At 36.8% G+C, this 27672-nt stretch overlaps 1 protein-coding gene across 2 annotated transcripts; it reads right to left on the bottom strand.

Moving 5' to 3' along the window:
- Positions 1-7973: 7973 nt before the first annotated feature.
- LOC121871364 (protein unc-79 homolog) lies at positions 7974-26953 on the bottom strand (the record flags this gene model as incomplete). Of its 2 annotated transcripts, XM_042373582.1 has the most annotated exon segments (16): positions 7974-8193; positions 8667-8789; positions 10181-10198; positions 14595-14729; positions 15010-15093; positions 16592-16748; positions 17066-17238; positions 19415-19579; positions 19723-19839; positions 20217-20327; positions 20697-20936; positions 21192-21286; positions 24157-24311; positions 24575-24715; positions 25337-25462; positions 26854-26953. In XM_042373582.1, coding segments are annotated over 16 exon segments (2126 nt in total), but the record flags the coding sequence as incomplete, so codon positions are not given.
- Positions 26954-27672: the final 719 nt, after the last annotated feature.

Below are 27672 nucleotides of genomic sequence, written 5' to 3'. Positions count from 1 at the left end.
TGAAACATTTTCGTTGCTTCCCTTCATTATTTTGTGAATAATTTACATCACTACTAAATCACTGGTTTGGGGGATTTTGTTTAGATAACATTTGTTACATAGATATAAGTTAAGTTACGAATCAAGTGACCTCCTCTCAGCGCTGATTACAGCACTGTATTGCCAAACTTAAGAATACATTGCTCAGTGATTCCATTCTGCTTCAATCAGATATAGTTGAATTAAAATATATATTTTAAAGTAAATTAAATAAAATCAGTTATGATACTAGATCTGCTAATTAAATATATTAAAGTAACAAATTTCCTACCAAGTAAATCCCCTAAACCCCTAGAGTTATGTTGAGCATTTTATCAAGTTATCACCCTTCCATTTAACATTCTTCCCACCTGATTTGCGTTCTTTATTAAGAAAAAAAAGTCAGTAGAGATGCCATCAAAATAAGGATAAATAAATTGTTGAATTGAACAGCAGTGTAGTGTTGTGTAAGTGAATACAATCCTCACCATCCGCGTCTCCATCGACTGTCGTCAGCTTTTTCCCAGTAGGTAAGAATTATTATTATTATTATTATTACTATTGTTTTTTTTTGGGGGGGGGGGAATTGAAAACCTAGGGAGTGCATCGGTCGAGAGGATATAGTGCTCGCCTAACACGCGCATTATTCACGAAAGGAAATTGTTAACGCCTCAGTCTGGACACTGGGAGGTCGCAAGGTAGTGGGTTTCTCCTCGATGCCTGGCAGCTGCTTTGGCATTCATACCTTTTTTTTGTGCCCCCAGTGTATCTTTTAGAATATTTTTATTTACTGTTTTTCCTTTATTTTCTTTTACAATGTTTAAATTGTGTTGAGGTATTCAGTGACGCTTCAGTTAGGGCTTCCTTGGCAGAATCGTATAGTATTAGGTTATAAGGCTCTGTTAACGAAGCTGTAACCATTAACAAAATTAAATGAAAACATTGACTACATACTACATTGCTAGCTACACAAAGAAAGTTTTAAGTGTCGACTCCGTTTTATTTGCAATTCATCCGTCCTTGCAGTAGTTTTCCTGTTTACACGAGTATACAGTATACAATACTGCATGATCATATTAATTTTGTTGTATGAATACAGGGCGTATCCAGCATTTGCTTGTGGGGGGAATATCAGCTCTCCAAAATAATTATAGAATGCACTAAACAGCGATGTGGGTAAACACATTTCTCCATGTGTACAAAATATCCTAAAATATCCCTTCTAAGGCTCAACGGCTGTTCCTTATCGGTCACTTCATCACCCACCGTACCATAGTTAGAGAATAAATTTGACACCTTTTGAGTTATATTACTGTTATATATACGAAATTGGTATAATTTCCGTCAAACTAAATATAATTTGCCTATTGTTTAGATATACCAATAAATTCTAATATGTATTACCAGCCTAAACGGCTAGTAAACTGATATGCAGCGAATATGATAAAAAAAAAGACCGAGTCGGTGATGAGCAAGTAGAGTACGGTAACTATATAATTTATAGTTTAATGGGGAAGGGGTGGCGATCATCCCCCTCAGCATGCCTCTTATATGCTTGGTAAAGAGTATTGTAGAGGATTAATTCCTGTATTTGCAGTAAACTATTCCTTGTTCAAGCTTTGTATTTTTTTCGTCGGCCACAGCCTAAGTTTGCGTCGCTTATTAGCAGTAGCTTGGGTTAATATATTAACAGTAGCGCAGTTAAACTCCTTGTGTACAGAGACCATTTTGTGCAGAATAAAATCGTTCAACGTTGGCCATATAAAATATTATATTAAAAGTGGTGTCCCGTAGTTTAGGGGTTAAAGACAAATGATTTAACGCTGAACCGGTCTGGGGTGTAACATCGAATGCCACAAAAAAATCAGTCACGGGGTATACAGTATTTTGTATATAAAAATTCGGATCTTTTCGGTTTCATATGTCTCACTCAAAAAAAAATCTAATGTAGATTTTTTATGCAGATTCATTTTTTAAGAGAAATGAATGGCCAAAAAAAAATTATTCCCTTAAATATTATCACAAGTGTACGGCTAACGAGCCGATCAGTGGTGAAGAGGATATTAGTAAAAGTTGAATGTATATATGTGAGTTGGCAGATTAATAGATAATAAGCTTTTATCACATGGGTCATTCATAAGCTCACCTGAATAAGGAAAATGTTCAATATATTAAATGTTCTTATCGTAATCCATGGTATGTTCAATGTTTTATAAGAATACTTCTTTACTTCTACTTAACGTATAGAAGAACTCGTTTTTACTTAATTGATTCACTCGAAACGAAAATTTTCACATATGAATGGATACTTATTACTTATCCTGTGTTCAGTAATAAGTGGAAATCACGAAGTATATTGGTAAGACTTGAAACATTCTGCATCAACAATTTGTGATGCAGGTGCCATTGATCAGTTACCACGTTTTTTCTACTTTATTGTGTTATAATGTACTACACGTTTTAATTGTGAATATTTACTACAAACAGAGTAAGTGGTTCTGAATTACACATATAAATATGAACGAAATTATTTGAGTGTGGGAGGTAAAGAAAAAAATATTGGTGAAAACGAGAACAGGCAGTAGTGTTGGCCAGAATAACTGGTTGGAAGACAAGAGTATAGACGGACATGTCCCAGCAAGACTTACTTAAAATACGCGCCCACACCACTCCCTGGGAGGCTTGGAGGGGAGAAATAGAGAAGTGGTGAGGGAAAGAGGTAGGAAGATGGAGGAAATCTAAGAGAACGGAACTATTGGCAGATGTATTTGTTAAGATAATGAGGGTGAGAGTTGAGATAAGGAGGGTGAGAAATAAGAGGTATGTGTGTGTAATAATAATAATAATAATAATTAACGGTTTATTGAAAAAGTTCTGCAGCCCGAAGGCTGAAAATATACATTGGACATAAATGACTTATTACATACATTGGACATAAATGACTTATTACATACATTGGTGGTTTAACAAAAGCCTTCATTAGAGAAAGGTAAAGGAACATACAGTGAACATACAGATTAATGAAGGTGTTGAACAGCAAACTCGTAGTGTAGTAACTCCCTCTCAGATGGTGTTAGGAGGGACCTCACGTGGTGTAGTAATTCCCTCACAGATGGTTAACGTTATGAGGGGCCTCACGTGGTGTAGTAATTCCTTCACAGATGGTGTTATGCGGGGCCTCACGTGGTGTAGTAATTCCCTCACAGATAGTGTTATGAGGGACCTGACGTGGTGTAGTAATTCCTTCACAGATGGTGTTATGAGGGGCCTCACGTGGTGTAGTAACTCCTTCACATATGGTGTTATGAGGGACCTGACGTGGTGTAGTAATTCCCTCACAGATGGTGTTATGAGGGGCCTCACGTGGTGTAGTAACTCCTTCACATATGGTGTTATGAGAGACCTGACGTGGTGTAGTAGTTCCCTCACAGATGGTGTTATGAGGGGCCTCACGTGGTGTAGTAATTCCCTCACAGATGGTGTTATGCGGGGCCTCACGTGGTGTAGTAATTCCCTCACAGATGGTGTTATATGAGTGAGGTGTGGACCCAGGCCTTCCTATCGTAGACGGATTAACACATCGCTGGTTGTTGGGTCTCACGGCCGTTATCACTGGGTACCTGGGACCTCACTGTGTGAAGGTTAACTTGGGTGCGACTGTTACTGTTGAGTTGTTCTCACTGACTTAGGCACTGTTCACCACTGTTCACCTCTGTTTAACACTGGTTCCATTCCTTTCCTAAATGAGATAGTAACTTCTGGCGAGAACTTGTTGATATTCCGGTGGGGAGGAGGGTTCAGGGGAGGGAGTTGGTATGGGCCAACTTAACAGTTGACCTGGCTGCTCCGAGAGGAGCGCCAGGTACGTCTTGACCCTTCTGTGGTCAAGGATGTAGTGTGTGTGTGTGTGTGTGTGTGATAGTCAAGGAATTATTATCTGGGATGATTTGGTTAATGTAATCGCTGTAATTAGAAAGATAATTGTATCTGTTTCAATAAAGTTTATATTCAAAATAGAAGTTTCATTCTTGAAATAATTACAACACAGGAGACTGATTTGTACGTACTGTGCTGTATGTCCAAGATTCCATTATTTTGTGTAGCTATACTAAGAATGTCTTTTTCTGTGATTATGCTCAGAAAAACTTCAAATTGCACTACTTGGGTCATATATTATTTCAACCATAATCAGTTGTGGTAAGGTGAGCGATATTGATGGAATTAATTAGACATGTTAGGTAGGCAAGATCGAGTGAGTTAGTACCGTATAAAGTATAAAACACTGTTTAAACGAGCCTATAACACCCAGACTTGATTAAGAACTATACTCCAATTAGATTTATTTTGTTCAATTCCAACAGTCATACACTATTACAATATGTAAATGTGATTTGCTGGTTTTATCCCGAGAACGTTTAGAATGGAGGACTGGTTGCCGACGATTGATATATGATGATGGTATACTGATTGATTGAAGGGAGGAATGGATCCCACACTTTGGTATTAAGTTTAGGTCATCTGCTGAACTGGGTCTACCAGGAGGTTAAGACCTTGTAAGACATTATTGTTGTGGGGTCAAGATGGTTCTTAAAGGTTTCTGATTTTAGTGAGAATGAAGATGGTTGTTGAATTTCAACTAAGAGTAAGTAGGTCGATTAGCCTTGACCCATGTTAAGTGAGGTCAACCTGTCCTGCCTCGTAACCCACACAGAGTCAACACATAATAGGGAGGGGAAGGTGACCTGCAGTCATGTCCTTGAATTATGGTTGTGCTTGGGTCCCCATACGTCTTGTTTTTCCTGTTCATGTCCTCTTTTTCTGTCCTTAAATCTCCACTCGGCAGTGTATATTAGATCTCCCCTTGCCCGTCTGTAGTATAAGCTAGGCAAGTTCAGGCGCTCCAATCTCTCAGGGTAGCTGAGGTGCCGCAGTGCAGACACCAATCTGGTGGCCCTCTGGACATTTTCAATCAACTGACAGTCCCTGGCATATCTCGGGGACCAGACAGGCTGACAGTAGTCCAGGCGAGGAAGCACTTAACTCTTGAAGATCGTTACGAGGGACGGACCGTCTAGATATCTGAACGACCTTCTTGGAAGACCTAATAATTTAGTCGCCTGATCTACCTTTTTCTCACAATGGCCCGAGAACTTAATTTCATTGTCAACGTACACACCTAGGTCCTTTTCACATTCTGTCTCATTTAATGCAGTCTCTTCGTCCCATTGGGACATATGATACGCCTCCTTACGTCCCAGGTGCATCCTCTTACACTTCGTGACATTGAATCTTAGCAGCCACTACAGAAGTAGCTCGCAGAGCTACTTCTGTAGCTCTTCACAGTCCGCTTGGTTCTTGATTTCCTGAAATAACTTGGCGTCATCCGCAAACATCTGTAAGGAGGAGGGCACAGCCTCAGGCATGTCATTTATGAAGCAAATAAACAGCAGCGGGTCCAATACACTACCCTGTGGTACCCTGCGTGTGATGGGTAAAGATGATGATTTCATGCCATTTACCACCACACACTGCTTGCAGTTATCTAGAAAGTCTTCTGTCCGCGCTAGGACATTTCCCTAAATCCCGTACCCTTCCAGTTTAATTTTTAGCCTTTCTTGGGGTATACTGTCGAAAGCCTTGGCAAAATCTAAGTAAATATTTTCGATATTACCACCCTGTTCCAGAATTTGGGTCCAAATATCCAGTACCTTGAGAAATTGTGTCAAGCAGGAGTGCCCCAGCATAAAACCGTGTTGGCAATCATTTACAAGGTTGTTTCGTAACAGATGTTCCATCATGGCATCTCTTGTAATGCTCTCAAGTACTTTACATATTATGCTTGTTAAGCTCACTGCTCTATAGTTATTCGTGGAGTGATGATCATCCTTCTTGAAAATAGGACTCGCATAAGCCATTTTCCAATCACTGGGGACCTTTTGCTTATCCAGGCATTTACAGAACAAGATCTTCATGGGCTTAGTTAGCTCCGTGCACAACTCCCTTAGCACTCTGGGATGCACCATTTCTGGTCCGGGACTCTTATGAACCTTTAGTTTGACAGTCTATTTCTTTTAACCTCTTCTGTGAACACAATGTGGGTCAGTGCTGTGAAGAAGAGTGAAGAGTAGAATCATTAGCGTAAGAATGGATAGAATTAGTCATAGTGTAAAGTAAATCATTGATAAAAAGAAGGAAGAGTGTAGGTGAAGGAACAGAACCCTGTGGGACACCACTATTGATAGAAAAAGAGCGAGATGACAACTGCCATGGAACAGTTTTCAAGGAAGCTAGAGATTAGAGAACAAAGTTGGGGGGAGATAAACCATAAGAGGGAAGTTGAGAAAGCAAAGACTTGTGCCACACTCTGTCAAATGGTTTGGAGATGTCAAGGGCTACGACGAAAGTTTCCCCATAATCCCAAAGAGAGGATGACCAAAGATGGGTGCAGTAGGAGAGCAGATCACCAGTAGATCTCGCCTGGCGAAAGCCACACTGGTGACCCGACAAAAGAGAATGGCGTTCAACCTGTATTATGTTTATGACACCAGCTATTTAAATTAGCATTTTATCATAAATCATTTATGAAAATTATTTCTAGTTTGTATTGCAGAATTGAGTTTAGTACTTTATACACTCCTGATTAAAGCTGATGCCATTTGCAGTTACCATAGATCACTATAACATTAACATTATCAGTACACATTTTATGCTAAGTAAAGAACCTTAATAATCTATACTTTATTGACTAGTACATTATTTTTATTAAACCAATGACGTGCATTACATAATTATTATTACAACTATTACTTCCAAATATTTTAGTTACAGTATATGCTATATATATTTTTAATCTGTTCCAAAGAAATATATATATATATATATATATATATATATATATATATATATATATATATATATATATATATATATATATATATATATATATATATATATATATATATATATATATATATATATATATACACTGTATATATATACAGTATTACCCCGCTTTACGCGGTTTCACTTTACGCGATTTCTCATTACGCGGTGCCTCGCCAGAACCGAACTTTCACTTTCCACGGTTCATCTACCCATATACGTGCAGAGTGTCCGGCTCGACGCTATATTTAGATTCGCCCCACCCGCCTGCTCCCTCCTCCCGCCTGGGCAAGCCGCGCGGTAAGGTTGCGCAGTGCATGTCTCTGTTGCGTTATCACTGACGTCATATGACGTATCGGACTGTGATTGGCCATGCATCCCTAACCCCCTCTGCCGCAACCCACCACAGCCAGCCAGAGCCAGTGATAGTGACAGTGAAGGTGACTTTGAGGGATTTGTCAGGGAAGCCCTGACAACTGTAACTGATAGTGATGCACCTAGTAATGGTGATTCACCTAAGGGCCAGTAATCTGCCCTCTGCCTCGGAACCAGCCTCCATCCCCGTATGCCGACCTATCTCTTCTACTAACGTAAGTGTTACCCCTAACTTTTAGTTTTCCTAAACTAACCTTTAGTTTTCCTAACTTAACCTTTATTCTTCCTAACCTAACCTCTTCTATATTACTTGTTTGTGCATACCATCATAAAGTTAAGATAAAATTTTTACTACAACATAGTTGTGTGTCGTCTAAAAGTGGAGTTTGGGGGTTGGGCCAGTCTCTATTGGAATTAATCCCATATGTTCTGTTGTTCCATTTACGCGGATTTCACTTTCCGCGGTACCCTGTGGGTTCAATTGACCGCGTAAATCGGGGTACTACTGTGTATATATATAATCCTTCATTAATATAATTTACACTAAAATATAAACACATTAGCTATTGAATTAAATATTTAATAAATATATAATGTACGTACTGTACTTCTATAAACAATATAGTACTTGTACATGTTAATTTTCAAAAGTGCTACAATTAGCTGTAGGGTAATGAGGGTTAGTTAAAAGTAATTGCTTAAACAGGCTATTTCATCTTTTAATTTGAGTTGCTACACAGAGTAAAACTGTGTGGCAGCTGATGATTGAAGTTCAATCTGTCCCATCTTGAACTGCAGACGATGAAGCCAGCGAAGGAGGTTTGGTAGGGTGGGAGTGCTGTGGCTTGGGGCTTCGGGGTGTGTGGGAGGAGCTGCATTCTGACATGCCTGAAGTCTCACTGCTAATTGTCCTGGTAACTGGAAATACCACAATACATTCATCTCATGAATGCTTTAACTCAAGTATGTTTTAATACTAATACTGTAATCACCCATCAGTTACCTTAAAAAAAAAATCACCCACTGCAAAATAAATTAAATTTAAATTCTTTCAAATTTTGCAGAGGAAATTACACCTTCATTCTCAACAACTCAATTGCCAACTCCCAATCACAATTGGATGGGTGAGATTTTTTTACACCAAGATGGAAAATATACAGTAAACCCTCATTATTTCTTCAAGCAATCTAATCTATACATAAAAGAGGCCATAACTTCCAGCTTACTATATCAAGAAGCAGAATGAACATAAGGATGCAGTCTTCTCAAAGAGTTTTGGGCAATGCCATTCTTAAAATTATGTTACAGTATTACCTTTTAATCTGGAGTAATGGGAGACATGGGATACAAAATAAACTATTGAAGTAAATGATATTACTAAAAAGACAAACCTTATTATGATGAGTGTACAAAACTGGGGCCCACAGAGGTAATAACTTGGTAAGGACGGTAGAGCGGCACTCATGAAGTGCCTCCATAAGGCTCAGGAAGTGAAGATTTACCATTTCACTTAGCTGGATGGAGGTGGAAAAGATGAGTCAGTGCTGCATAAATATAGAATGTGCATAAATACTGTCCGAGAATTGACAAATTCTGAATAAAATTAGCTGGTTAAGGTACAGTATACCTGTCTTATAGTACCTGTATATCATTAAGCTGATAAATAATTAATATTGTATTAATGAAAAATTATTTACAAATGATGCCTTTCTCACATTACATTTGTGCAAAGTGCATTTTCTTTTTCCCTTATTATAGTCATTAATTGTTTTATTTATGTTGTCTTAAGAGTTTCTGAACTATACTTAAATAATCGGAAGAGATATATTGCAATGACTCCCTCTCAATACAAACAAAGCGGAGAGAAAAAATTCAACTCAAAATATTGTTCCCAGTGGATAACTAGAACAAATCATATCATTTATCTACTATGACATGCTTTAGGACTTAGAGGGATTTACTCATTGGTGGTAACACTGAGGGTGAGATGCATGTGCCAGTTAAAGTAAAGTACAGTATATATGTGTAATTTCCCAGGGTGATTGAACGGTGAGGTTCCTACACAGAGTGCCTCGGGCAGGGGTCAGCATGCATCGGGGTTTGTGTCCTTTATCTACGCACCTTAACTACATGTGTGTCATCAATACCCTTGGACTTTTTACCAATAATATTATTATATAGTACTCAAATACTCTATGAATACCTTAAACATGAAATATATGGTTAAAGGTCTTTTAAGATAAAATATACAGTATGCAAATAATTCCAGGTAAATAACTGGTTGCTAAAATATTATAATGGAACCATGCACTTAATCTGGTATCAATTTTCTTTACTGGATATATATACTGTATGTATATATTTCTACTCAGAAATTCCATGACCAGTATTGTCACTAAGCCTCACTAGTGGGTAATGGTTGTCTTAATGATATAAAGTTCTGATGTAGTACAGTATTATCTGACTGTGTAGAAGGCAATACTGTATCTTGTTTATAAATGGACATGCTTTACTTAATGCTCTTTGTATTTTCCACAAGCTGAAACTAAATCTGAAATGGTTCTTAGTAGGTCAGTATTACAATATCAGAGAAAGTTTTTCCTCCTCCAGAAAAGTTTAATGAGCTCTTATAGTTATGATAAAATAGATGAGATAATAATCAGTTCTCATTATCAAGGTACTGTTTCCACTATACATCTTGACAAGACACTTACAAGGTGTGTATAACATCTCAAAGAAATTTTTAACTTGATTTGTATTCATAAAATTCATTGTCTTTGTAAAGTGACTCCTCCAGTTAACTTTACACAATATGTTGTCTCCACAAGATATCCACACTCCACTAGTGAGCTGTCTACTAACTCTCCACATTTTAATAATTCTCACTATAGGTCGGAAAAAATACCTGGGCTGTTTCAGTTTCCTGGAGTCATACAGCAGGGGAAGGGAATAAACTATATAGTACAACCACTTTCTCCTACCAACTCATCTTGCTTTTATTATTGAGGTATATTTAGTTAACCAAACAGTAAAAAAGGACCTTATATTATCTGTATCAACTGATTATTACTAACTTATATCAGATGCATTAATATTTCAAAGGCAGTACAGTTACTGAATTGCTTAGTACAAGTTCATTTTTGTACTGTACTTCAATTTTTACTTAATTTGCAATCCTTTAATATGAGTGAAAGTCCATATCGGTTTTTACATATTTAAAACATGCCAGGGGTCCATGCCACCTCTCTACAAATTCAAATACAGTATTATACAGCTTGATATACAATGTCCAGTACCACATAAATGGTGCAAATCTTTATCAAAAAAGGAAGGACAAAATTAGCTAATATATTGGACTCATATTTCCTGTACAGTATACTGTACTACCATGCTCTATTTGACTATTTCTATTTTTAGAGCCACAGTTGTGGTACTGTATTATACATTATGAATGAAGTAAGCTAAAGGTAACACAAATTGTATAAGTGAATAACATGTAGAAATACAGTACAGTACCTGTACTGTATTATGAAAGTTTCATGATTACGGTTAATATTTAAAGGGTCAGATGTAAATAAAATTGATGGAAAGGAAACTAAATAGTATTTTCAGCATAATGTCAGTAGCAGCAGCATGAACCCCACAAGGTTTTTTTTTTTTTTAATATTTGAAACCAAATTTTAGTGTCAGGAAATTACCATATGCAGTAAAGATTCCAGCATTATCCATATATACACTGTGTTAGTTGGTCTAGATGGGGCATATGCTGTACAGTACTTTATATTATGGATACAGTATTACTTTTTTTTTTACATTCCTGTGCACAGGTTAAGTGTTTCTCTCCTGGAAGTTTATCACATTTAGTAAAGGAGAAATGTCATACTATTGCAGATAAAATCAGTAGCTATGTAAAATAAAATAAAAATCTGTCGTTTGATATGGCAGAAAAGGTAAGAGGTGGGCGTTCCATTTTATATAACTGCATTTGAATAAGTTGTAAAGACACAACCATGTGGCCAGAAGTCACTATCAACAGACTGTTTATTATGGACCTTTGAGTGTTTTTCAAATGGTTCCTTTCAGACTAAAGCTTTACACTAAAACTAAATACTGTACCAAGAGTGAATTGTCATTTATACACAAGCTTTACTTAATATAATTGATATGGTTTTTCAGTTGTGTCCTTAAAATGTAACTCAGATGTATGGACATATTGAAAAGTCTGTCAGAACCCATTTCTATATCCTCACAACGTCATCAAGAAAGGGATAACTAGAGTGACTTTATCAGGAGAGATTTTATTGTAAATTATTCCATTAGATGCAGTAATTTTATTCTTGATAGTTTTTAGTTTTATATGGTTATGTAGTGGAGCTTTTGTATATATGTTCTCCATTTTACTTTGATTCATCATCATAACCAATGATTATTCTTAGTACTAGTAACTAAAAAAGTTATTAATTAAAAATTACTGTTCCTGTATTGGTCCTCACTTTAACCCTATGAGCACTTAAAAAAAAAATCACATTAATGGTTTTTGCTAGTGGAACTTAAATCGACTTTTGTCCATGCCCATAGAAAAACTTTTCACCGCCAAGACTTAATTCATCTATCATCTAAGAGTTTTGAACTGCATGCTCAGCTTCGTGAGATTTGCTGGTGGAAGGTGAGAGCTCGGAGAATAGAATATTCTCCGACATCACTCTGGCTTACGCCAGCGATTCCTGCCGACAGTATCGGACTTTTCCACAGTTTATATGCCATGAAAACAATACTACTGAACCGTGAGTAGATGGAGAATACAATGATATACTACAGTACAGTATAAAGAAATTAATTATTTCATTATAATTTAGGAGGAATGAGCGTGTGCTGACAGCTCATTACCACTACTGCTCGCATTTCAGCTAATCTGTGCACTGGAAATAGGTTGAGATGATTCATGAATGAATATATGATAGTCATATCTGTTATAACAAACAATAGGTTAACAGTGTATAAATATCAGCAGCAACATGTTGTCTCTGCCAAGGTTCAGTAGGCCTACTAGTACAGTACACAGGAGCATTAACTGTAATGGTTGACAGCACAGTTATGTACTGTGCAGTTATTTAAAATGGAATCTCAGCATTATTAATGTTTTAGTTATTATTTGAGCATATTTGGGTGAGCATGTTTATTTTTATGATATGCTATGTATCAGATTTCATAACATTTTTTATTAATCTTTGACAAACACAATTTGACCTTTGAATTAGGCTCACCTTTTGCTCACTATATCATTTAATCCCAAACCACATCAATTATGTAGAAGCTTGGAATTAATAAATCAATTGTTTAACTTTGAAACCATTAATAACAAACTTGTTTATTACTATTATTAAGCAGTACCGTACAGTACTCGCTGTTTACTGCCCTGCCATTTGAACCTGTTGTTCACCCTCTGTGCTTTGATATTATCTCTCATTTAGCGATAATTTTGCTTAACATTAGGTTTTCTGGAACGCAACCCCGTTGTTAAATGAGGGATACCTGCACTGCATAATGTATCAACTGCATGTCATAGATAACCAGTTGTAATTCTGTACTGTATTACACTTACATGAAATATATTTGTAATTTGGCATGCTTTTGGTATCATTTTGACCAGTTTATCTTTGAAAAGGCAAACCAAAAATTGAGGTTTTTAGTAAAACTTTTTTTTTTAAGTTTACAGTATTTATGAATATTCAGGCAATTTCAAGGGTATATATAAAATCATTGTCATCACAATCAGTTAGGAAATATATATATATTTTTTTAAATAGCACTTTCAATTCTTGGAAGGAAAATCAAATTTTTGGTGAATGACTCTAAAATCATGGGAGTTGCTCAAAGGGGTAGGTTATTGCTTTTCAGAAATACAGTGATATTCCCGTTAACCGGAACCTATTGGTGCAGAGCACTTCTGGGGATGAGAGATTTCCGTCCAACTAGACAACTTTCTCAATCCCGGAAAAATTCCTTATCCCCGGAATATTTTCCGTTACTACAGGGAAAAGTTTCCGAGTGTCTAAACTAGACATCTTACACACACAGACAGTAGCCCACTTCCACAGAATGTTTCTGGGTGCTGGGTATGTTTCCCTTGAGTCTAAAGTACCGGAGTCCGTAAATGCAGTTCTAATTAAGTTAGAAACCCCATTTCTTTACTATTTAAAATGTTATGTTATGTAATGTTGAAGGGATACAACTCTGCTCGTTTATACTTATACTTACCACAATCTCCCTAAAAATACTTAAGGTTTCATGTTTATTCAAGACATCTTCAGGTCATGAGACCCACCAATCCCCCACCCAAGAAAGGTGACCTGACATTCCATCAGGTCAGTAATATGAGACACTAATCCCCCACCCTACCTCCACCTGACAGGTCAGCCCCCAAAAAAAAAATTACTTTAACTTTCATCTTTATTCAAGACATATTCAGAAAATTGTCTCGATTTTCAACCTTAGAAAATTTGTTCCTAAAGCTGGAAATTTTTGGAAAATTCCGACTTTGGGAATGATTTTCCGGGCAAATTTCAATTCCGGCTATCGGATATTTCCGGGTTTGAGGGATTCCGGCTAACGGAGATATTACAGTACTAATGTACAGTATTACCCCGCTTTACGTGGTTTCACTTTCCGCGATTTCTCATTTACGCGGTGCCTCGCCAGAACCGAACTTTCACTTTCCGCGGTGCATCTACTCATATACGCGGGAAGCGGCGCGGGCAGGAGGCACACAAGTCAATGATAGTGATAGTGAGGATATGGACTTATATGGACTTTGAGGGGTTTGACAAAGAGGCCCTGCAAGCCTATGTGGTGGATAGTGATACAATTGATACAAGTGATACAGGTGAGGGCCAATAATCTGCCCTCTGCCTCGGAACCAACCCCCCCATCCCTGTGTGCCCAGCCATCTTTTCTACTAATGTAAGTGTTAAAAAAACTAATATTATTGATATTTCTCTTAATTATTTATTGTGTGTGCATACCATCATAAAATTAAGATGTAATTTTTACTACAACGTAGGTATTGTGTCTGAAAAAGTGGAGTTTGGGGGTCGGGCCAGTCTCTATTGGAATTTATCCCATATGTTCTGTTGTTCACTTTACGCGGTTTTCACTTTCCGTGGTACTCCATGGGTTCAATTGACCGCGTAAATCGGGGTACTACTGTATATAAAAACGTACATCTAATATAAAATTTTTAATCTATTTGTTATACCATTATAATATTTTCTTAATAAATAGTTAAAGGAATGCTTTAAATGGATAAATTCAATACTGACCACTTTTGAGTGTGAAACTAACTGAAGGATGCCAGGTGTGACCTTTGCCCAAAAGTCAGTAAGGATGGCAGAGGTGCTGCTGTACGTATCACTGCCAGGACTGCCAGCACCTTGCTCCAAGTACACTGTCCACAGCTGCCAAGTATTTGTAATTAAATTGTCAGCAAGAATCAGGGTCAGCTGACAGTCCACCAGCCAAGTAACATGTAAGAATTGACTGACATGCCACTTTAAACAACTCTGTCATGAGGAATTAGTGAGAACTAAATCATGAATCACATAGTCTTGAGAGTTTAATGTATAAATTGTATATAATTTCTACCTAATTATACCTTTACAAGAATACCAGTACCTAAGTCAGTTTCATTTTCATACCAGACAAATGACAATGTTGAGAATATGCAAGTTAACATACCTGACACAAAATAAATGCATGGAAGAGAGATGACATATGAAGCACTGAGGTTTTTGACTGTTCAGCAAAACCTGCCAGGATTACCTGCAATGGATAAAATTAAAGGTGTGGTAAATTTTTTATGCACACACTTATTAATTAATTTGTTTACTGGAAAGATAGAAGCTTATCTCCTCCCCCATCCTCTCCTATGAAATCACTTTCTCCTACAGTACTCTCAGATACCTAGAGTATCATAGGACGGGTTTATGAATCTAATGAAGTTCTATGAAAATTTCATCCAGTTGATAATGTTGTTAAGTTGAGGTAATAACCAGAACGTATAAGTAAAACACAATAGCTTGGTGGTCGTGTGGGACTTGTATTCGCTCTGGCCATGTAAGCAGCTGTGGCCTCCTGGTTCGAGTGACTGCCTAAAAGCCCGCCAAAAATGACATCACTGTGACAAGTTGTCACTTAAATTATTACATTTACACTGTACAGTACTTTACTTTAACAAGTCAATGTTACTTATTATTAATTGGTATAATACAATGGTAATCCATTATAAGTTCATTTATATAACTAATTTACCTGAATTAAAGATATTCGACAAGAAATAGTGAACTCCACTCAACCCGGTGAAACCATCTGATGGCCACACACGCTCATCAGACTAATTATGTAATAATAATAATACATTTGAATCAGGGATTATACAAATTATTGTGACAAATCCATGATCTACTCCTGACACCAAGCCTATTTTACATTGAATTCACACAAGCCCACTACCTGAATATCTGTAGGTGCTTCAGGGTTCTGCAGGGCAAGTTGTTACGAGGCTTTATCAACAATTTAAGTTTATTATATGGTATTATACGAAATAATTTCCACAAGGTAATAGTGGTCAACTTTTCAGACACTTGCAGCTGACTGTAAAGTTCACTAGTTGGAGCTCTCACCAGTTTGTGTACTGTATTACAGTACTAAAATAGAGAAAAAAGATAAACCAATTTATCTTGGTGATACAGTAACCAAGTAATATATCTGTATCTTAAAAGTTCTCTCTCCACTTACTGGTACTTTTCAGGTCCAACAGTTTGATATAAAATTTATCAATCTGATCTATCAACCTCCAACACATCAACCTTCCAATCTTTTTATAGAGAACCAAATTCCTATTCTTTCTAGTTAACATTTAATTTTCTTATCAAGAAAACAAATTTTTAAATAATAGATACACCCACTCACCTCTGACCATTTTACACCTGGGAAAACATTAATGATGACACACACACACACACACATATATACATATACATACATATTATATGTGTTAGGAAATGACAAAAGATAAACTTAAATAAATATGTAATTTCTAAAACATCTAAATAGTGTTACAGTCAACTAATGGTATGGCAGATGGGAATGATACAGCCCTGTGCATGTTGAAGCACTGTAAAGTTTTGTGGTAGAAAATCTTAAAGAAATATAAATATCCTTTGGACATCCCTAGGGACTTGTATGGTACATGCTAACTTTGAGCAAGAGACAGTAAAGGTCAGTGGAAAAATTGAGAAAGATTTTTGTTTTTTCCAACCTGAATATGGTCTGCAATGTGACAGGAGGCTTCTGGAGGGATGGGTTGGCACACCATTGATGCTGAGCTTCCAACAAGACATGTGTGAGTCAGAGCACCAAGTAGAAGCCATGACAGTAAGCGAATGTGAGACACACAGTCAATGAATTCTCTGGGTCTGAAAATGTTTGACCAAACAGAAATCAAGCTGTAACCATTACACATAAAAAATGGAGATTAAAAGCATTGTATTCCAGGTCACAGGGGGAGACCTGCTAAACCTTAAGGACTGACACATGATAATGAAAACACCCCAAGATACATAATGGGTCAATTCTATTCTTTAAAAAAGCAATCTGAACACCTAATACATTAACTATCTAAAGGAATGTTCTGTAATTCTCAAGCTAAAAATTCTCTGAGTTCTAACTAACAAATAAGCTGAATATTTAATCTTTCCTTTACAGATTTATACAAATGAAGAAAATTACTTACCCTTGTTGTACAGTGGTTGGAGGGTTGTTAAGCCATGGGAGATACTTGGTAATGGCTCTGTTATCTCTACTGTTTCCCCGAGTAATTTCTAATGCTAGGTACTGAGAGATTCCAGCTTTCACCAGTCCACCCATTGTATCCTCATTCAGGCCAACACTACTACGGCAGTTGGACTGAAACAAAATACAGTGGTCCCTCGGTTAACGGGCACAATTCGTTCCAGAAGGTTTCTCGTTAACTGAAAAATTTGTTAACCAAAACCATTGTTTCAATGGGGTTTTGGGTAATTGGTTCCAGCTCACCGAAAATTACATACAAACTAAAAACAAATGCAGTAAAGTACACTTACTTTGAGACGTGCATGTAGAAGGCTCCTGGTTGATGACGATGATGATGGGAATTAGAATGGGGGTGGAGGAGAAGGGAGAAGAGAAGGCATTGGGGCGGAAGAGAAGTCACCCCATGCCGCCATTTCACCCATAAAATTTTAGTTAACTTGGTGTAATTCAAGATTATTTTCTTTAAATCAACACTGCACTGCGCTATATATTATCAATATGTAAAATATATTTCAAAATGACCAATAATTTGACTGGAAACACAGATAAAAAGCATTTATGTTAAAGAGTCTCAAACAAGATGTTCCTTCCTCTGAACTGGTAAACAAACTGATGCCAAGCTTGGTATGTTGAGTGGCTGTTTGGCACGCAAAAAACTATTTTCCTGTACTTCAATTATGTTCAATAATTGTTAAAATGACTAAAAAAATTAATATAAAACTTTTAAAATTATTGAAAAGTACAACCTTCTTGATATTTACTAAAATGGTAAGGAATTTAAGCCCTAAAACCGATTACTGTATTGGCGGACTAATACTACAGCTGGTGGGCAGCCAAATGCAGGCGAAAACATGTTGGGAAAAATTCGTAAGGAATTCGTTAACTGAGGGTTTGCTCGTTAACCGAAGTGAAGAATTTTATGGAAGGTAATTCGTTAACCGAGGCGCTCGTTAACCGAGGGATCACTGTACATTAAAGGTGTTAAAAGAACAGCAACAGGCAATAGTGGTTGTGTATAGTGAGAGTACTTAGCAGGAGTGAAGACCCATTATCTGAAAAGACTGATCAATTATTTTTTCTAAAACTTTCAAGGATGGAGGCTAGGAATACAGGTACACCGCCGATTATCCGGGAACTGATGGTCCTGCACCTCCTTTAGTCCGGACAAAATTATGAGAGGGCACTTAACTTCCCTTCCAGCCAAGGTGAAAGTAGTTTTAGGCTTAAAGTTTTTATCTTATAAAATGTAACTGACTAGACTTAGCAGAATATAAATTGCATTGCTGGAATCCTTGTAATATACGTAGTGATTAATTTGAGTATAAACATCACATAGTTTAATTTAAGTTTCTAGCAGTCCATGGTGCTTTAGAGACACAGGAGGTGTATCATTAGTGGGTCAGAGGTGTATTGTTGAATTATTATTACCTGACCTCAGTTGGTCTGGCAAAACGGATAATCCGGCAAGGCTTTGGAACCAAGGGTGCCGGAAAATCAGTGGTGTACCCGTACTTAAATTTTACATGTAAAGGGGTAAATAGTATTTTTTGGCCATTTTCAGTTTTCAATACTGTACTGTATCAGCAGATTTTTTTAAAGATGATATTCTCAAAAATTTATAAAGAAAAATTAAAGTTCCTTTGCATCTAATGGTACTGTAATTTAAAACTATAAAACTTATTTCTTCAGTAGCAACCTAATATATGAAGTGATTTAGTGTTGCCTTTATTTTAAGAAATATTTCTAACACTTCACACAAGTACAGTATACAGTACTACACATTACTGATTCATATACTGTATAATAAAGAGAGAATGCTTTTGATTATATATATATATATATATATATATATATATATATATATATATATATATATATATATATATATATATATATATATATATATATATATATATATATCCAAAAGCTTTCCTGGCAATTCTGAATTTATTACCAACCATTTTAAATGTCCACAGAATGATGTATGTTATATATGCTGCCTTTATTGAATATATATATTATATTACTTCTTACCAAAGTCAGAAAGTGTTTAGGCTTGTGTAAACACGAAATGTGTTAGGCACGTTGTAACCAAGAACAGAGTATAAACGTCCAGCCAGACCGACTATGTGCTTGTCATTCTCCCATTAAATAACGCAAGATACTACAATGTACTGTAATGTACTGTACAGTACTGTACTACAAAGGCAACAATTATAGTACAGTATATGATTCATGTTACAAAGGAAGTGTCTTGATTATGTTAACATTAGAATCTGTGTTCCTTTACCTTCACTTTGGTGAGTGTATGAACATCAGCAATAAATTCTAGTGCATCGTGCAGGTGTGACCGCATACACTCAGCTGCACAAGTGTTGGGAAGATTGTGTATATCTTGAACGTCCCTTGGCAAGTCCCCAACAACAGTATTGCTACCCAGCGTTCCTCCACTGTCCTGTACACACACACACACAGAAAAACTGTTAATAATGTCATGTACACAAAATGAGGATGTACATTTATGCACTGCTGGTTATTCCAAAAAGATATACAGTACAGAATTATTATATAAATGAAAATAAAGTTTGCCTCACAGACCTGAACAACCAGCTGTACCAGGAGAACTAAATTGGTGTCAGGGATGGAGGTCTTAAATTTCAGTGCTTGAACCAACTCATAAACAACCAGCCGAGGCAACAACAATTTGTCCCTCTCCTGAAACAAAGAAACAAAGATATCAGAATATGCTTTACATTGTGAATTACATATACTGTACTGTACTGTATTGAGATTGAAAATTATAGAAGCCAGCCAAACTGTTATTTAGCACTTTATGCATGGAAAACTAAAAAAGTTTTCATTACACACTGCATTCTTCACTTACTGTCAGCCAATTGTTGATGCATACACTTTTTTAGCAGCTTCATTAGTTAAAATAATGATTATGAAATATTTTGATAGAAGTCAAATAGTTGGACAAAAATAAACCAAGCTTGCTAACATTAACAATAAAAATAAAACTGTCAAGAAATTTGTGATTCAAGATGTGAGTACAAATACTGTACACTAACACACACAATGGGTTTACTCACTCTCGAAAAGATGCGGTTGCAAAGATGACACAAATCACTCAGGTGTTCATACTTCATCACAGAGTTCTGGATGGAGTAGCTTACTAATTTGGAAACAGGATCAAGGATACTCTGGAAACAATAAATTGGTTAGTTAGTTGTTCTTCCTTTTTTAGAGCCTTAACCTTTAAAACTTGGAAATGAGACATGAACAGTATGTAATTATTTGGAAAGACTTCAACAGGACTGCCACCCACCCTCCCCTCCATATAGTCCCATGTATCACTGGTCATGGTTATTTACTCTTGGTAACAAGGGACAACAAAATACACTTAGGATAACTTAATATCCAGACAGGACACTACAGTATATGTACTGTATAATCGTATATCAATTAGCCTTTGAAAGATTTAGAATTTTTTTTTTCATTTTTTTTTGCAAAGCATTAGAGCTTCTAATTTAGAAAAACCAATTGGATTCTTTGACGATCAAATGTCTTACCTTATGAGATGACACCCCTGGAATTCTGAGAATGGCAACGAGAATTCTTAAAACTGGGTTCAGGTCTGTCATGACATTAATACACAGGAAAACTTTACGAAGAAAGGTGTCAAAAAGAGGGACAAGACTGGATGAGAGACCACCACCTCCATCTTGGCCAACACACTCCATGTATGATGCAACATTTCCCAGTAAATGGGACAGATTTTCTGTTGGTAGAACTTTCTTGCTGTTCTGATTCTGGGGAACAAAAATCATAGATGTAAAAGGCATTAAACAATTATGGTTTGACAAAAACAGAATATTGAATTTTACATACTAGCCAATATGTATCATTTAATGATACATACTGGCTAATACTGTATTATTATAAATAATGTTTTTTATTATACATATTGTACTGTACAGTATATGAATATATACCTCTAGGAGAATGATGTAAAATTCCATTTTATAATTCTATACGGGTTTACGAAAAATACATCTTGTAAATACCTCGAGTAGTAGTTGGATTGGAGCTGAAGGGTTTAGTTCATTGAAATCTGTGAGCGCTTGAGCCAAAGTTTTGAAAAGCTGAACACGCTGATATTCTGAAAATATGGAGGTAATACTGTATAATAAATCAGAACTAATGAGATAATAATAAAATTGAAAAAATACTGTAGTGCCAACTGGCAATTGTTTCACCAGCACAGGAGACAGCGAACAGCCGAGATCTCCCCATGCCACTCCCACCTCCCTTGATCTGTGTGGTGACTCCCACACATGAAGAAATTTTTATTCCCTTTAGGTTTTTAACCTAATTATAATTATATTTTTAATTTTTGCACATTCTATATGAAAGATTGTGTATGCATGTACAGGGGTAACAGTAAAACCATAACACAGCTCAGACTAGTAAGGAGAGGGCTAGGGAGATGTGGCTACAGTGATGTGTCTAACTTGTCAACATACCACCAGTAATGTGAACAGATGCAATTAAAACAGTTTTTATTTTTCATTAATATATACAGTAAGTAAAGAAATATTGCCACACACTATCCTGCACTACAGTACACTGCTTACTGTGTGTTCAGCACGGAATACTCTCAGATACCTGTGTCAGCAACTCCGCATCTTCCGATGCTACGAAAAAATGCCATATATTTTATTTATTTATTTTTTAAATTAGGGTTTTTGTTTGTATACAGAAGCGCTGGAACAAAATTTATTTTGTTTAAGTGAATTTTTGTACATCGATGTTACGTAAATCAAAGCATTCCTGTAAAAAAAAAAATTAATTTCCAAATAAACAAAATTTTGACACAAACAGTACAGTATAGTCTGAATTTACGCGGTTTTTGTTTATGCGGTGCCTTGCCAGAATGAAATGTTTTAATTACACGGTAAATTTCATCATTTACGCGGCGAGCGGCTGGAGAGGTCCAGACACGCCGTGCCATTTTTTACTCACGTGGTCCATTCTTGACAATACGCGGGAAGCGGCGCGGTGAGGGGTGCGCATTAGGTCGCTCATACGTTATCGCCGACGTCATATGACGTATCGGACTGTGATTGGGTCACGCATCCTTACCACCCGCGCATTCCCTCCGCCGCTAGCTGTGATTGGTCTAATGTAACATGACGTGCCCTGCCACCAGAAGTCGCTGACCTAGCCGGGCCAGTCTCATTGTTCTCAGTCCGCGTATACAGTTCTCTCTTGTGCCCGCTATTCCCCTCACAATGGCTTCCGCTGGACCCCCACCACCCCAGAAAAACCTTGAATTACCTGGACCAAGCCATGATTATGTGAAGGAAATCATCGAGTTGAGGGAGAAAATTAAGCTCATCCTTGACAAAGACCCAGTCAATCATCGGTATGAAGTGTCTATTAACCATCTGTCGAAAGTTATGGAGCCGTATGTCCAGATCTATTACAACAACATCAATGCTAGTCGTCAGCGTAGTATTAAGGACTTCTTCGCCCGCATCCCACCACAACCACAGCCAGCCCAAGTCAGTGATAGTGACAGTGATGATATAGACTTTGAGGGGTTTGTCAGGAAGGTCCTGCAAACCTCTGCGAGTAGTGAAAGTGATTCACCGGAGGGCAACTAATCTGCCCTCTGCCTCGGAACCAGCCGCCATCCACGTGTGCCGACCCATCTCTTTCTACTAATATAAGTGTTAAACACCTTTAGATTTTAGTTTTTTATTTAGATATTATGTGTGTAGCAATACCATCATAAAATTATGATGTTATTTTTACTACAAGGTACGTATTGTGTCGGAAAAAGTGGAGTTTGGGAGTCGGCCCAGTCTCTATTTCAATTAATCCCATATGTTCTGTTATTTCGTTTACGCGGACCTCCACGGGTTCAATTGACTGCGTAAATGCAGACTATACTGTACTGTATATGTGAACATATTTGTACTGTACTGTACCCCTAAAACTAGTACGATTATAGTATGTATGGTACCTCTTCTTTAAGAACTTTCCCTTGTATAAACTTGTTTCAATATACAGCTCCTCCCCGACTTACGACGGGGTTAAGGACCCACATCCAGGTCGTAAGTCGAAATGGTCGTAAGTCGGAAATGCTTAAATAATACATAGAAAATCTAAAATGGGTGTCTCTTTTTCTTCTCAGCACCACAAAACACTCACTTTTAAGCTTGCCAGCCATTTTAAAGTGAATTACAAACAAAAATTTTGTCTGTGTACTGGCTTAGGGACTTGAAAATACGTAATTTGACCGAATTTTGGTACGACTAAGGCAGGTCGTAAGTGCTGGTCGTCGTAAGTCGAGTAGGTCGTAAGTCGGGGAGGAACTGTATAATTTACTACTATTTAAAATCCAACTTTTATCTCCAAAACCTTCTCATGGTTGCTGGTGTTATAGCTGCTGTTTCATATTTGTGTGAAGCTGAGGGTCTTCTTGTAGCTACTGGGTGACAATTGCTGGTCACTCCCAGAGACCTTTTGTGGACATTATGTTGAAGGATTGTCTTTGTTGGACCTGTGGTAAGTAATGTGGATGAGTGGTAGTGTGTGGGGTGGTGGTTGTAGTGTGGATGTTGTGTTGATAATGGTCAAGAAAACGGTGGAGACCACAAGATAGTCTGGCATGATATACCGGTACTCTCAGATCTCTGGGGACAACAGGTTCTGAGGTGTGGTTTACCTGGTGGAGGTGTGTTCAGTATTCTGTTTGGCTGGAGTCTTTGAATGTAGGAAGCTGCTAAATTACTGAGTGTGTCTTTGTGGAAAGTTATGCTGGGACGTGTAGGTGAGATGTTGCTTAGTGTGTGGGAACTGTGTTGTAAAGTGGTGCATTTTTTGTTTCACTGAGCTGGAGGATGGTGGTTCATCATGAAGCTGCAGGGATGAGTGAAGTGTTGTGCTGAGGCAATGAACTGTGCGCTACTCATGGCAGAATAGCCTTGTGTAGAGGGGAAAAATTATTACTAAAGTACATACCTTCAATGTTGGTGAAGAATATTTGGTTAAAAATTTGGTTTGGAGCCAACTGGTGTAAGACACAGCGAAGAAACTGTCGGCCAATGCTGGTTGCTGAACCGGGTAGATGAATGGAACTCTCAAACTGCCAGGAGAACAACTCACTTCCAGAGACCCTAGTGAGGTATATACAGTATATATAATATAACACACACACAGTTGAAACAAATTTCAAAACGTAATACATAAAATATGTGAGGATTGTCCCTGCCAAACATATAGAAATCAGACCTCGACAATAAAAACAGGATATCTGTCATTGTGTATCAGTTTTAAAACACAAAGAGAGTAAAGAAGAAAAAGTCATTTAGTTGTGATAGAAATATTGGTCATACTCTGTCTTAATAATCTTGTAGTAGTACATCCTCAATAAACATACCTAGCCACTGTTTTAAGCATTCTGGGGAGCAGTGGTGCGGCAAGACCAGGTTGACGATACACAAACGTAGAGAGGATTATGATGCACAACCCTAAATCATTATTTGAAAATTCTTCCAACGGTTCTCCACATTCCATACATCTGCAGTAAGAAAATACTGTTTATAAGTGTGTGTGTGTGTGTCACAATTATCAATAATTTTATTTTGACTCCCATCTTTGATGCTATTTCTTGTCATTATTAAAGTAAATTTTTTGAGAAACTGCAAACAATCTTATTTTATAACTTTCAAGACAATCATCTACATATGCAGTCTTTTGGTTTACATATTAATAATCTATCTCTAAAATATTTTTTTATTGTCTTTTATAATTTCACATGGGAAATCAAATTGTCAGAAGGCTATAGAAAGTATAAATAATCTTGGAAACCATAACTGATCATTACTCCTTTAACACTGTACAGATGGAGAGTGAAACAAGGGAGAGAGCATTACTGGGTAGTATGGAATTATTAATGAGCTATAAGTGACTGCCAGTCTGGTTTCTTCAGCAACTGATACTTATAGATTTCAGGATAAAAATTAAAAAAATCTGGCTCAGTTTCCTTAGTCTACTGCACAGTGAAAGACAGATTATGGCCTGAAAATATGTTTACCATGAAACCAATGTCCTCATCATGGAAATAAGACTTGTGGTTAGCATACAAGAACTGGCACTCAAGGAGGAGAGCTGGAGTGCTGTTGGTGACAAGTAAACACACCTGTACACCATGCAGTCTTCTCCAACTCTTAGAGATGACTGCTTGATGGTTGGTGGTGGAGGAGGTCCTTGTGAGTTGCTATTCGTCACACCACCATACAGAGAATCTATATTGTTGCACTCATGCCTGTTAGGAAAAATATGTAGTTGCAGGTTATTTTCCCTATATTTTCTTTATCAGGGCTACTTCAACTGTAGCTTTACATTTTTAATTACAGATAGAATTCAATATATCCAATATGTTGAATGTCTCCCATATACTGTACTAAGTTTATCAGCAATACTTCTTTCTCTAGTGTATTCAGTCTTTGGTTAGTCCCCTCACAATGCACCTTATGACTCATCAACCACTTTCTTTCAATGGTCTATCTATCCCTTCCCTCTCTACCTTCCATTCTTGTACCGTACTTCTGTAAATCTTCACTAACTTATCATATATCGCATATGTTTTAACTCCTGTGTTACCCTAAAATCTTTTTCATAATTCCCATATTTTTATGTTCCATGAATGATATTGTACACGAATATATAACTTCTAAACTCTTTCTTTTCACATTACTGACCTCTGGGTATTTTGGAAGCACTACTGGAAATAATCATCTGTTGGTTATTCTTGGTCGAATTTTCTTACTGTTTATCATTGTTTTTATACCCACACTCTCTAATTACTGTTCATGGGAAATTGTAAACCTAAGTTGTCTATACACATGCTGAATGTATACTGTACTGTATTTGCTTTGTCTGTATACATAGGGCAACTCACTCTCTATCGGGCAGTTAAGTTATCTACTCTCCCATCGATGAGCTTCTTGAACACAAATTCCAAATATCTAAATTCCACATATGAAATACTGTACAGATACTCAGCCTACAAGCTAACATCACTTTATACTGATATCACTCATTTTCTAAAACAAATATTGTACCTTTAATTCCATTTCATGAAAACCATTCACCTTGTTCCTAACTCAAAACCTAACTTAGATAATACAACAGCATCACTTACAGTATACACAGCAATGGTAGTAACTTTCCTTCTGTATCAGTATGTTTAAATTAATACAATAGTAAGAAGATAATGTATTGTATTGTATTAGCAAAATACTGTACTGTAGATTCTCCGTATTGTATTTCATCTGTTGGCTTCTTCTACATTTTGCATGAAGTGGAGTAAGGAGTAGAAATACCTTAAAGACACAGAGTAAATAGTGCAAGAGAGTTAAGACAGGTATGAAGAGTAACATACAGTATAAGGGCTGTGACGACAAGTGATAATACTCTGTGTATATTTGTTCATACATATCCTCAACTTACATAAGGAATTTGCTAAGTAAATCCTTAGCCTCTATATTGATTTACTATGTCTAAAATTTAACAGACGAAGCATACAAAAAGAATTTCTTCGTTCATTAAAATTACCAAGGATGTTGAAAATCAGATTACTCTTAACCCTGTTAAAAAAATTGTGAATATGAACACACAATATTTAAACATGCACTGGTAAGTATTAAGACTTACCATCGATAATTATTTTTCATGTTTTCTTCGTCACTTTCTAAAGATAAAGGCTTGGTTTTACTATGCAGGCCACCTTTCCCAATGGAGGTGTCACCTGGAACTAAAGAGAAAATTTGTGTAATTATATTGTAAAGATCTTGAACAAGAAAATTGTTCACAGCACTGTGCACAACTATACATTTGAGCTGAGACACCAAAGTGACTATTGTACAGGGTACTGTACTTTTATTGTTGAATTAATAGAAAACAAAATGGTGCTAAGAGACAAAGAAACCACTTAGTAACTTTTGTCAGAAAATATTTGTTTTGAGGCACAGAAAATGATTTACTGTTGACATAGTAGACTTAATAGAGGTGCAGGTCCTGAATGCTACAGGTTGTGTTTTTTCCCCCAAATTTTTGCCTCTATGGCGCAGGGTGGCAGGAATCAAATTCAAACATAGTCTTCCTTCATTCACCGCCAGTCATTCTCTGTAATTGCTGTGACGTGTTATTTAATGGTGTTCCCATTCCACAACTCAGCCTCAAGGTGCCCATCTGGTTTATCCCTTTCACTTCATGCCACACACAATCACCAATCAACAGCACAACTATCCTCAGAAATGAACATACTAATTACATGAAAATGTATAAGTGCTTTTAACAAACAAAAAGATACAGTACAGTATAGTATACTGTATACATGTAACATATGAAAATAGTTGTCTGGTGCTAATGTGCCAATAACTGAGGTTATGTTAAACAATCCATACACAATATACTGTACACTGTAGATGACCTTCTCTATTCTCTCAGTCCTGCCACTCTGCTGATCCACAC

This window comes from Homarus americanus, unplaced genomic scaffold (genome assembly GCF_018991925.1).
Source record: "Homarus americanus isolate GMGI-L3 unplaced genomic scaffold, GMGI_Hamer_2.0 scaffold45698, whole genome shotgun sequence".
Classification (NCBI taxonomy): domain Eukaryota; kingdom Metazoa; phylum Arthropoda; class Malacostraca; order Decapoda; family Nephropidae; genus Homarus; species Homarus americanus.
The sequence above is the reverse complement of the archived record's forward strand: the minus strand, read 5'-3'. Positions and strand labels throughout refer to the sequence as shown.